Source organism: Eucyclogobius newberryi, unplaced genomic scaffold (genome assembly GCF_026437365.1).
Source record: "Eucyclogobius newberryi isolate DKJ021-1_F unplaced genomic scaffold, fEucNew1.0.hap1 SCAF_3, whole genome shotgun sequence".
Lineage (NCBI taxonomy): Eukaryota > Metazoa > Chordata > Actinopteri > Gobiiformes > Gobiidae > Eucyclogobius > Eucyclogobius newberryi.
The window spans coordinates 6,006,600-6,019,054 of NW_027315945.1; the positions used below are offsets into that span (position 1 = coordinate 6,006,600).

General features: G+C 44.4%; 1 protein-coding gene across 3 annotated transcripts in view; it reads left to right on the top strand.

The window, feature by feature from the left end:
• LOC140373583 (glucocorticoid-induced transcript 1 protein-like) overlaps positions 1–12,455 on the top strand; it is a 64,204-nt gene that overhangs the window by 36,912 nt on the left and 14,837 nt on the right. For 2 of the 3 annotated variants that reach the window (XM_072460160.1, XM_072460161.1), the window contains one exon: positions 6,419–6,496. In XM_072460160.1, the coding sequence (XP_072316261.1) occupies positions 6,419–6,496 (78 nt within the window). Of the gene's footprint in view, positions 1–6,415; positions 6,497–12,455 lie in introns of all 3 variants that reach the window. The other variant, XM_072460159.1, reaches the window with a different exon arrangement.

The following is a 12,455-nucleotide window of genomic DNA, read 5'->3' on the forward strand; positions in this document are numbered from 1 at the left end:
ACCATATTGATTCTTCATCACAGTAAAAAAAGAACGATTCATAACAAGAACCTAATCTTGCAATAAAACTCCCTAAGTGACTCACTGTTTCCACTTCCACAACAGCAGTGCCAAAGTCTTTATGGCACGGATATGTTTTTCTCCTCACTAAAAGGAAGATGATTCACATTCGTTAAACTTTTTGAAATGTTTTGATTCAATTAAAATGTGTAGGGTTGTGTTTTGAGGGACAATTGCCTCATAGTAATAAGTTCCAGTTGGTTGATTTCCAGACAAAGTAAACCTTTCTATTCTCCCTGTTCCTAAGTGATGTTCCAACTAGTGCTCTTCCCCCATCAGCCTAAAACATGCTCAGTAAGGCATCCTGAGAACCTAGCTCGAAATCCGGTGTACTATGTAGCTGCTTGTCTCCATGGAGATGGTATCATTTGTTTGTCTAATGTTCCACAGTCGCAACTATCTTGCACATTCAGGGTTTTTATTGCTCAAAACCACCTTGAAAAATATTTTTTACTATGAGTAAACTGCGGATGGGAATGTACACGTAATGCCATAAAGGGATGACAAAATTATTCGGTTAATCAATGATTATGATTTTTCATGCCAAGGGATAGGCACAGGGACCCGGTATCATAACAGCCCCGGTGCCACACACCTCAGGCGGTCGCACTCATGGGAGGTATATAAGCAAAGCCTATATAAATATAGTGATACACTGGTTACTATAACGCGTAATTTGGCACATCATTTCACAAATTTACAGAACACTGACGGACACCGTGATCACATGAGGAATAAGCACCAAGAGATACTAAAAGGGGTATTGACTATTTATTTAGATTATATAAAATAAAGCTGGTTACTGCAGTGCCCTAAATTATAGATATTTTAATAAGTTTGAATTAGTTAATAGTAGTTTAAAAATAGGCTTATTTTAATTTTAAAGTTTAAAATAAATCACGCATACATATTTCAATGTAGATAATTAAATGATGGTAAATGAATACATTATTTTTAGTTTGTGTTTTTGGCTTTTTTGTGTAAAAGTACAAATAAGAAAACCATTAAAGTACCGTATCGAAGAGTAGTAGTATTGATAAATCCCTATTCATTTATGGGTATTTATTCCCCTACAATAGGAAATAGATACCCATAAGAAATATAATTACTTGTGCATCCACTCATATGGTATATTGACTGCGCTGGCCTGCAGTGTGATTGTAGCCTTAATGTCCAAGTCACCTGGTCACGAGGGTCAAGTAAGCTGAGTCATTGCTCTTTGTCAAGTAAGTTAAGTCAAGTCACTGTTTTTAGTACAAGTCCCCTCAAGTCATTATGCATGCAAGTATTGCCTAATCTCCTAACCTCCGCAGTAAACGCTTTGATGGCGCTGAATGAATGTCTTTTTTCAAATTAGCTAAAAATCAGAACAACTTCAATATGATGTCTATCAACATAAAATAAAAACTGGTGTGAAGATTGGACCATGTAGCTTGCCTTTATGGTCTTATCCCTAGGGTCCTTTTGAATGAATATCTTATTTTCAGCATTTTAGACGAGCGATGCTGATTGACCACCCTCATTACTGCATCTGACTCACGGCCTGCACTGGCCTGTCGGCTTTGCTCTGACCCGGGTGGCAATGAGAATGCCCAAGATGGGCAGTCCAGGCCTGGTTTTAATCCATGCAAAGATGCACACATTCACCCCCTTCCTCCCCTGTAGTGAATTTGAAGCGCTGCCATTGTGAAACCTAAAGCATAAGAGCACATGGCTCATGTAAATACAATTGGATTTATGTGTATTATAGTTCTTGAGAAATATATTTATCCCGTAAAACCCAAGTCATTCAAAGTCATTAGGCTCAAGTCAAAGTCAAGTCTTTGTGGTCTTGAGTCTGACTTGAGTCGAGTCATGTGAGTCTCCCACTTCTGTCAATAAATAAATAAATATTTAATGTTACAACTTGTATATGTTTTGTGGTATTATGCTTATTTACAACTGAGGGCAACTTATGCGAGCATCCTGTTCCGTAGCCAGCCACTCCCTGTTTAAGATGGCTTCTTATCCACATATACTGTAACTATTTGCCTTGCAAAGGCCATGGGCCAAAACGTTGCAATATTGTAAATAAGTATTTGTCATGGAAGAGTATAAAAAGTAAATTAAAAAGTAAATTAAGTTTTTTTTCTCATCTACAAACTCATTTTGGGTTGGGGGCCGAATTTCGACACTTATGCCTTGTGTACACTGATTCCAGTTCTGGTATGGTTTGGTACCCATGCAGGTTACTTGCAGATTGCCTGTTACACCAACGACGAACACCACGCGGATGCAGGGCTCAGATTAAGGATTTTCACTTGTATAGCAGGGCTGCTAAACAATCCGTTAATTTTTTCAAATTTGTATAGCAATTTGATAATTGCATAGCAAAACATGAAAGTGACAAGATTATTTATTTCAAATGTATTTGTTAAATATTCTATTTAAAAAAAAAAAAAACACTTCACCAATTAACTTTTAAAAACTTAATTTTTTTCTAAATAAAACAGAAAACTTGCAAATAAAATTTGTTGTTGAACAAATTAATTAACACCAAGTCCAATGGCCTTATTTACAACTTTCTTCCATATCATCATCATCATCAGATGACTATTTGCATGAGTCTCATTTACATATGAATTGCCTTTACACTCACAAGTTACATATCACCACCACAGTCGTCATGACGATGAGTTGTTTGTATCAGAATGACTTCTCTTACACACACAACATGTCTTGTTTTGTCCTTGAATTCCACATCCTCAGGGTTCTCGGGGTGAAAACGGGAGCGCGCGCGGAGGCGACGAGGGGTTTTGACGAGTGCCGTGTCCCGCTAATCTCACGACAATAACTACGTGTTACACAATAACTATGTGTAATACATAACTATGTGAGATTAGTGAGACGCGGCGCTTGTCAAAACCCCTCGTCGCCTCCGTGCGTGCTCCCGGTGGCTCCTCCTGATCAGCAGTTTTCACACGCGCGACCTGTGACAGCAGCGGGACCCTGTCAAGTGTGTCATGCCGTTGTTGGCGATCGATTGACAAGTGATCAGTACCTTTAGGCGCTTTGGTTATACAATTGAACACGATTTTTTGTATCGTAAAAGGTGCGATACAAAAACACTTTTTTTTTTTGCGCTTGGTTTTGAGCTTGGTTTTTGTAACAAATTCCTAAAAGTATATTGTCTTCAAAACACGCTCTGTCCCTCTGTAAATGGAACAGGAGTGCACCAAATTAAAGACAGTCACACGCATCACACAGGCTAATGTACAGTAGGCTTCTCCAGTGAGAGCCTCGCCCCTGTGCACCACTAAAGTGTATAGTACTAGTACTGTGGTGTAAAGTAATATGGACCTCCTTTTGTTAGTGCCTACTTTGATAGTTTTTACCTAAATGTACAAAGCATTTTCCAGGATTGTCCTCACACAAAACACCAGAATACAGGACATAGAATCAAAAGTGTTCAGGCAGAGCTCCAGAATGACCTTTTACAAGTCACCTAACCCCTTATCACATTCTCTAATATCCTGTTTTCATTGCTCTGGACTCATTATATTATAAGCTGCAGTGTCATCTAGATCAGATATATTTCCTTATAAATGTATGCATTTGAAAGTGCATTCACACACAAAATGTTTTGAAACTCTGTAATGTACTACTATACTTTTGTGGTTGGAGAAATCCTTTTTAACCTAACTGTGCAATACTATTTGGATCGTTCTCTCTACCCACAGTCCCCAATATAACTAATAAAATACACCTAGACGTTCTTCTTTTGACAATTTTCGGGTGGAGGACACCCAGACCCCCCTTTCACGGGTACCTTCTTACCACTAAGGCTAAATCTTCTCAAGGCTTATTTCCAGGCTAACATACTAAATGTCCTCGTATTTGTACAAAATCTAAAATGTGCACATCACAGCATTGTTCTATTTTAAAACGCATTACTTTGACTATGAAAATGTTTCAGTCAATTTTTTTTTTCTTTGACCGCTGCCCTAACGCGTAACTTCTCCATAAAGATGATAATGTAGTGCACCTTTAAATGTAAGTTTCATTTAAGACATTTTGACAACCATTTTACACCACTAATCATATTTACTAAGTACACACATTTCTTGTGTCTCTGGGCAGGTCTTAGCAGTGAGTGTATTTAGTTACTTATCTGTGAACAGTGTAATGAGGCTTGCACAATCTGCTCCCCAGTCAGGTAAAACTGGGCCTTGTGTTACCCTTGGTTCTGCCTGGACTTGTCAATATTTACTCTTGTGGTCAGTGAATGAAATTGGAGTTGCATTATGCCTGTGTGTTGATTGTCAGCTTCCAAGTGTTTGAGGGCATCCCCCGGCACACTGAGGGCTTTGTAACTCCGCTCAGGGATTAACCAGAGTCGGCCTAAGACCACACCCATGACCTGAATGCATACTTGGTTTAGGGCTTTAGGTTCCAGCTCCAGCTTCACTTCACTTTTTGTGTTCAACCCGAGCTGAATATGAAAGAAAGGTAGAGTAAGCAAAAATGTATGCCTGATGTCACACTACAAGACGTGAGGAATTTAAAGTTGTAAGGCAGCACATTTGTTCATTGCGATGGTTCACATGATTAGTTGTGGCTACAATTAAAGTTTGTCTGAGCAAATATCAGTCTCTTGGCTCGGTGTGGGACAGTTGTCGTTCTTGTACCGGTTAGCTGTAGCAAGCGCTACATGCTTGCAGTCTATTTACATTGAATAGGAAATGAGTAGGTGGTCCCATTAACTGCTTGGCTGTTATTTTGAGGATGAGAATCTGTTGTGTCACATGTTTGTGTTTATTGATGGTCACATGTTTGTGTTTACTGATGGTCACATGTTTGTGTTTACTGAGGGTCACATGTTTGTGTTTACTGATGGTCACATGTTTGTGTTTACTGAGGGTCACATGTTTGTGTTTACTGATGGTCACATGTTTGTGTTTACTGAGGGTCACATGTTTGTGTTTACTGAGGGTCACATGTTTGCGTTTACTGATGGTCACATGTTTGTGTTTACTGATGGTCACATGTTTGTGTTTACTGAGGGTCACATGTTTGTGTTTACTGATGGTCACATGTTTGTGTTTACTGAGGGTCACATGTTTGCGTTTACTGATGGTCACATGTTTGTGTTTACTGAGGGTCACATGTTTGCGTTTACTGATGGTCACATGTTTGTGTTTACTGAGGGTCACATGTTTGTGTTCACTGAGGGTCACATGTTTGTGTTTACTGAGGGTCACATGTTTGTGTTTATTGATGGTCACATGTTTGTGTTTACTGAGGGTCACATGTTTGTGTTTACTGAGGTCACATGTTTGTGTTTACTGAGGGTCACATGTTTGTGTTTACTGAGGGTCACATGTTTGTGTTTACTGAGGGTCACATGTTTGTGTTTACTGAGGGTCACATGTTTGTGTTTACTGAGGGTCACATGTTTGTGTTTACTGAGGGTCACATGTTTGTGTTTACTGAGGGTCACATGTTTGTGTTTACTGAGGGTCACATGTTTGTGTTCACTGAGGGTCACATGTTTGTGTTTACTGAGGGTCACATGTTTGTGTTTACTGAGGGTCACATGTTTGTGTTCACTGATGGCCACATTTTTGTTTGTTAGTTAATGTATTTCTTTGAGACTGAGACAGGACAGATGCATTGTACCAGGTGGTAATTTCCACCTGTAGTCCCTGGGCAGGCTCATGTTATTAAGTCCCACTGAGGGGAGGAGCCTGTTGTACATGTTTTAAGTGGACACAGACACCCGGAGAACATGCAAATGCCCAATTGGGACCTTTCTGATCGTAGACGCAGTGAGACTCATTCTACATGTTCGATATAAATCACAACTCGTCTTTGGTCGTGAAACTGTTCTAAAATGAATCGTCTTAAATACGGCTTGACACCCTTCAAATACAATGGTAAATGTAAATTATTTTATAGCAAAGACAATGACATTATCAAAATGTCATAAAAATATTAACATCATGCCCATTTTCATCCATAATACACATCTGTAAATATGATCCATCTAAAAGGCTTCCGTCACCATATTTCAACCTTTATTTCATTAAAAAAAAAAAAATAATCACGATACAAAAGTATTGCCATTTCCATAGAGCCAAGCAGTTGGCGGGCACCGGACCAGAAATGTTACATAGTGCACTTTAAAAGAACACTTCCTTAGCAACCAGCGAGATAAAAGTTTATATCAGCTAGTGTACACAGAGGGAAACCCTTAACTCCCTCCCACACATCTGTTATTCAGGCCAGAGTCGGGACACAAAGCCAAGTGAATGAATTTGACTTCTTGTACAGGAATAAACAAAGCTGGACTAACTGATGGGGCCTGTTCTCTCAGCAGATTGCCAAACTGCGATTGCAGCTGCACAGGAGCAAACAGGTGAACCGGGGACACAGCGCTTCTTCTGGACAAACACAGGTAAGCCAGAGTATTCACTTTTGTCTACTTTGTCCCTAAATTCCTCTGTAAGCTTGAAACCAGGTATTGGCCCCAAGTTTCTAGACTAGATTTAGAAGAAAAAAAGAAGTTGTGGCAGAAAGTGTATTCTCCCCCCTGTCAGGGGTCAGATTCTAATTTGACTCAAATTACAATTTCGTTCCTACAAATAATATTTGTACCCATGATTTAGCCAAAACGTTCCCACGAATTAGCTAATTCGTTCCTAGGATTTAGCTGAATCTTTTCCACATTTTTGCCAAATCATTCCTATGAATAAAAAAAGTGTGTGTTATGCGCTATAGGCAAGGCAAGTTTATTTGTACACAAGGCAATTCAAAGTGCTTCACACAAAAGGAAAAAAATGCATTCAAATCACAAAGAAATTACAGAAATCACAAAACAGTTTAAGAAATAAAAGAGAAGAGTGCAAAGAAAAATCCTTTCAGTCACATGCACAGCTAAACAAAACTGTTTTTAGCTTAGATTTGAACATTGTCAGAGTAGAACCTGTCTCACATCTTCAGGAAGAATGTTCCAGATTTTAGCTGCATAAAACTGAAATGCAGATTCTCCATGTTTAGTCCTGACTCTGGCACCAGCAGGAGGCCGGTCCATGTTTAGTCCTGACTCTGGCACCAGCAAGAGGCCGGTCCATGTTTAGTCCTGACTCTGGCACCAGCAGGAGGCCGTCCATGTTTAGTCCTGACTCTGGCACCAGCAGGAGGCCGGTCCATGTTTAGTCCTGACTCTGGCACCAGCAGGAGGCCGTCCATGTTTAGTCCTGACTCTGGCACCAGCTGGAGGCCGGTCCATGTTTAGTCCTGACTCTGGCACCAGCAGGAGGCCGGTCCATGTTTAGTCTTGACTCTGGCACCAGCAGGAGGCCGGTCCATGTTTAGTCCAGACTCTGGCACCAGCAGGAGGCCGTCCATGTTTAGTCCTGACTCTGGCACCAGCAGGAGGCCGGTCCATGTTTAGTCCTGACTCTGGCACCAGCAGGAGGCCGTCCATGTTTAGTCCTGACTCTGGCACCAGCAGGAGGCCGTCCATGTTTAGTCCTGACTCTGGCACCAGCAGGAGGCCGGTCCATGTTTAGTCCTGACTCTGGCACCAGCAGGAGGCCGTCCATGTTTAGTCCTGACTCTGGCACCAGCAGGAGGCCGTCCATGTTTAGTCCTGACTCTGGCACCAGCAGGAGGCCGTCCATGTTTAGTCCTGACTCTGGCCCCAGCTGGAGGCCGGTCCATGTTTAGTCCTGACTCTGGCACCAGCAGGAGGCCGTCCATGTTTAGTCCTGACTCTGGCACCAGCAGGAGGCCGTCCATGTTTAGTCCTGACTCTGGCACCAGCAGGAGGCCGTCCATGTTTAGTCCTGACTCTGGCACCAGCAGGAGGCCGTCCATGTTTAGTCCTGACTCTGGCCCCAGCTGGAGGCCGGTCCATGTTTAGTCCTGACTCTGGCACCAGCAGGAGGCCGTCCATGTTTAGTCCTGACTCTGGCACCAGCTGGAGGCCGGTCCATGTTTAGTCCTGACTCTGGCACCAGCAGGAGGCCGGTCCATGTTTAGTCCTGACTCTGGCACCAGCAGGAGGCCGTCCATGTTTAGTCCTGACTCTGGCACCAGCAGGAGGCCGTCCATGTTTAGTCCTGACTCTGGCACCAGCAGGAGGCCGTCCATGTTTAGTCCTGACTCTGGCACCAGCAGGAGGCCGTCCATGTTTAGTCCTGACTCTGGCACCAGCAGGAGGCCGTCCATGTTTAGTCCTGTCTCTGGCACCAGCAGGATGCCGTCCATGTTTAGTCCTGACTCTGGCACCAGCAGGAGGCCGGTCCATGTTTAGTCCTGACTCTGGCACCAGCAGGAGGCCGTCCATGTTTAGTCCTGACTCTGGCACCAGCTGGAGGCCGGTCCATGTTTAGTCCTGACTCTGGCACCAGCAGGAGGCCGGTCCATGTTTAGTCTTGACTCTGGCACCAGCAGGAGGCCGGTCCATGTTTAGTCCAGACTCTGGCACCAGCAGGAGGCCGTCCATGTTTAGTCCTGACTCTGGCACCAGCAGGATGCCGTCCATGTTTAATCCTGACTCTGGCACCAGCAGGAGGCCGTCCATGTTTAGTCCTGACTCTGGCACCAGCTGGAGGCCGGTCCATGTTTAGTCCTGACTCTGGCACCAGCAGGAGGCCGTCCATGTTTAGTCCTGACTCTGGCACCAGCTGGAGGCCGGTCCATGTTTAGTCCTGACTCTGGCACCAGCAGGAGGCCGGTCCATGTTTAGTCCTGACTCTGGCACCAGCAGGAGGCCGGTCCATGTTTAGTCCTGACTCTGGCACCAGCAGGAGGGCGGTCCCTGAAGTCCTCAGAGTCCGAGATGATTCATATGGCACTAACATGTCAGAGATGTACTTTGGTGCTAGGCCATGGAGAGACTTGTACACGAGCAGAGCTGCTTTAAAGTCTCTTCTCTGAGCCACAGGGGGCAGTGCAGAGACCTGAGAACAGGACTAATGTGATGGTACATCCTGGTTCTGGTCAGGACCCGAGCAGCAGCGTTCTGGATGTACTGCAGCTGTTTTACAGCTCGTTTGGAGAGACCAGTGAGCGGCCGTTACAGTAGTCTAATCTACTGGAGACAAACGCATGGATAAGGCAATGTTTTTGAGATGGTAAAAAGCTGCTGATGTTATTGATTTGATGTGGCTGTTAAAGTTCAAACCTGAGTCCATTATTACCCCCAGATTTCTAACTTGGTTTGTAGGTTTTAGAGTGAGACTCTGGAGGTGACCGCTAACACTTTCTCTTTGTTTCTGTGGGCCAAAAACAATGATTTCAGTTTTGTCTTGTTCAGCTGGAGAAAGTTGTTTTGCATCCACAAACTGATCTGTTGGATGCAGTGACAGAGTCACTGCATCTGAGTGTCGTCTGCATCATTGTGATTCAGTCACATTTTCACTGCGTATCAACTGACCTAACGGCAGCATGTAGAGGTTGAACAGAAGGGGTCCCAGGACTGACCCTTGGGGCACTCCACAGGTCAGAGGGATGTGGTCTGAGACACAGCTACCAATTTCAGCAAAGGACTTCCTGTTTTCCAGATAGGACCTTAACCAGTTTAGGGCAGTGCCAGTGATGCCCACCCAGTCCTCTAGTCTCTGTAAGAGGGTCCCATGATTGACAGTGTCAAACGCAGCACTCAGATCTAACAGAATTAAGACTGAGGCTTTGCCCGTGTCAGTGTTCAGGCGGATTCATCAGCAGCTGCTGATGAATCCTTTGGTGGAGGCTGTGGTTGTGGTGCTGTTGATATTGAAACATTTCCTCGGTCACTGGCTGATGGAGCAAGAATTCTTCTCTCATTCCTTTCTTCTCTAACTCTCTGCTCAGGACCCTGTCCAGGCCCAGTCCAATGCCTCAGAGCGTGGAGCAGGTTCTCTGTTAGCACCCTCACTCCACCTCTGCATAGGTGGGGGCCATTTCTCTTAGGTGCACACTCTTTGGACAGCCATGTGTTCAGCTGAAGCAGCCGTCTAAACTTGTTAGGCCCGAGCGCCACAAGCTGGCGAGAGGCCTATTAATCTCGTAAGGCCGTGCGAAGCACGGCTGCGAAAGTGCGCACGTAGTGCGCACGAAATCGAGCGCGAAGCGCTCGCCCACTTCCAAACACTCACTAACGCACTCCTTCACTCACGCACGCCCCGTGCATACTAATTAATAGTAGGAAAATGGAACATTACCGTTGTAAACGGGCGAAGCCCGTGCAAAAGTGCGCACTAAACGAGCACTTTACATTGGGATGACGACCCCCAATGTAAAGCGCTCGTTTGCCCTAAGTAGCTCACGAATACGTTCCCCATCTCTTGCATGTTCCGTGCATATAAGCATGTAATGCAAAAATTGAACATTATTACTGTATAGAGGGCCAAAAACACAAAGTGGGCGGAGCCCACTCAAAATTAACGAAAGTACCCGTCAGTGACCAGGGACCCACACCATGAGGTAGGAAAGCGCGAGCGCTTTCCGAAAATGTATAGTTTATGATATTTGAAAAATAGGAAACATTGTTTTCGCATCGGAATATTTAGGCCCGAGCCCCAGCAGGGCGGAGGGCCTATTGCTCCCGCAACGCTGCGGAAGGCAGCGTTGCAACTGTCTTACCAAACATGCGGGCGCAGCCCGCATGTTTGGTGCCCCGTCGCCCATGGCAAGTACAGTGAACTAGCCCATGCCGAAGGCATGGATCATGCATACTTACTCCTGCTATGACAGAAATAGTCAACAATTAGTGAATATTCACTAATTGTTGACAACAGCAGCGCGAAGCGCTGCATTCCTCTAAAAACCCTCCTGGCATCGTCCCGTACGCGAGAATCCATGCCGCAGGCATGGGCCATGCTTGTATCTGCTCAAATCAATGGAAGTCTATGGGGAGTGGGCGGGGCATCCCGACGGAATAGGGAGTGACGAGCGCGTAAGCGCTCGTAATGATGATTCCACCCCATGGCGGCATCGGGAAGGCTTAGAGCTTTCAAACGATGTATAATTTGTTGTTATAGTGGAAACGGCTATATTGTTTTTGCTAAAAATATTATTATTAGGCCCGAGCCCCAGCAGGGCGGAGGGCCTATTGCTCCCGCAACGCTGCCGAAGGCAGCGTTGCAACTGTCTGACCAAACATGCGGGCGCAGCCCGCATGTTTGGTGCCCCGTCGCCCCTGGCAAGTACAGTGAACTAGCCCATGCCGAAGGCATGGATCATGCATACTTACTCCTGCTATGACAGAAATAGTCAACAATTTGTGAATGGGCGTAGCCCATTCACAAATTGTTGACAACAGCAGCGCGAAGCGCTGCATTCCTCCAAAAACCCTCCTGGCATCGTCCCGTACGCGAGAATCCATGCCGCAGGCATGGGCCATGCTTGTTTCTGCTCAAATCAATGGAAGTCTATGGGGAGTGGGCGGGGCATCCCGACGAAATAGGGAGTGACGAGCGCGTAAGCGCGCGTAATGATGATTCCACCCCATGGCGGCATGGGGAAGGCTTAGAGCTTTCAAACGATGTACAATTTGTTGTTATAGAAAAAACGGCTATATTGTTTTTGCTAAAAATATTATTATTTTTATTTTTATTATTTTTCTTGTTCTTCTTCAGCGCTTTGATCTCTAATTTGCCCCCCTGAACATGCTCAAAAACTCACCAAACTTTGCCCAAAATTCAGAATCGGCGAAAAATTTTGTTTTTTCTGGGCCATTTTTTTTTGCGTTAAAAAATGGCGCGACAGCGCCACCGACAAAAGTCAAAATACATTGCGCCTATGGAAGACGCCCCGAGGTCAACTTTGTCGTAGAGCTACGAAATTCGGGACACGCATTCCTCTTGTGAGGACAAAAAAAAAATATTATTGTGGCCACGCCCCCAGACTTACCCTATGGCCACCATCTTCCTTTGAAAATGAAAACACGCTGTGTTAGCCATTTTGTTCACGTCAAACTTTGACGAACTCCTCCTAGGGCGTTTTGCCCACCGACTTCAAAATCGGCGTACGTCCTCTGGACAAGTGGGGCATCTAAAGTTATTCAATTTTTTGAGATACCTTTTACGGTCTGTGTGCGGCGCAGCCGCAAAGTTGGACAACTTATTTTGGAATATTGCAGGTCTAAAAATTGCTCCCATTTGATCAAAACCAGTCCGATTAGGACCAAATTTGAATCATTTGTTAAACTTTCTAGTTTGGACCAGTTTAGGCTGACAAAATTGAAATGGCAGTGATAGCGCCCCCTACAGAGTGACCTTTAAATTAACATTGAAGGTCAAAAATTAGTTTTACCAAAATTGTCTAAACTTTACCCAGAATTCTATTTTGCCGTCCCGATCACAAAAGCCAATCACAAAAATGCCAAAATTTTTACGCCGTAGTCGTAGCGATGACAGAAACCTCCC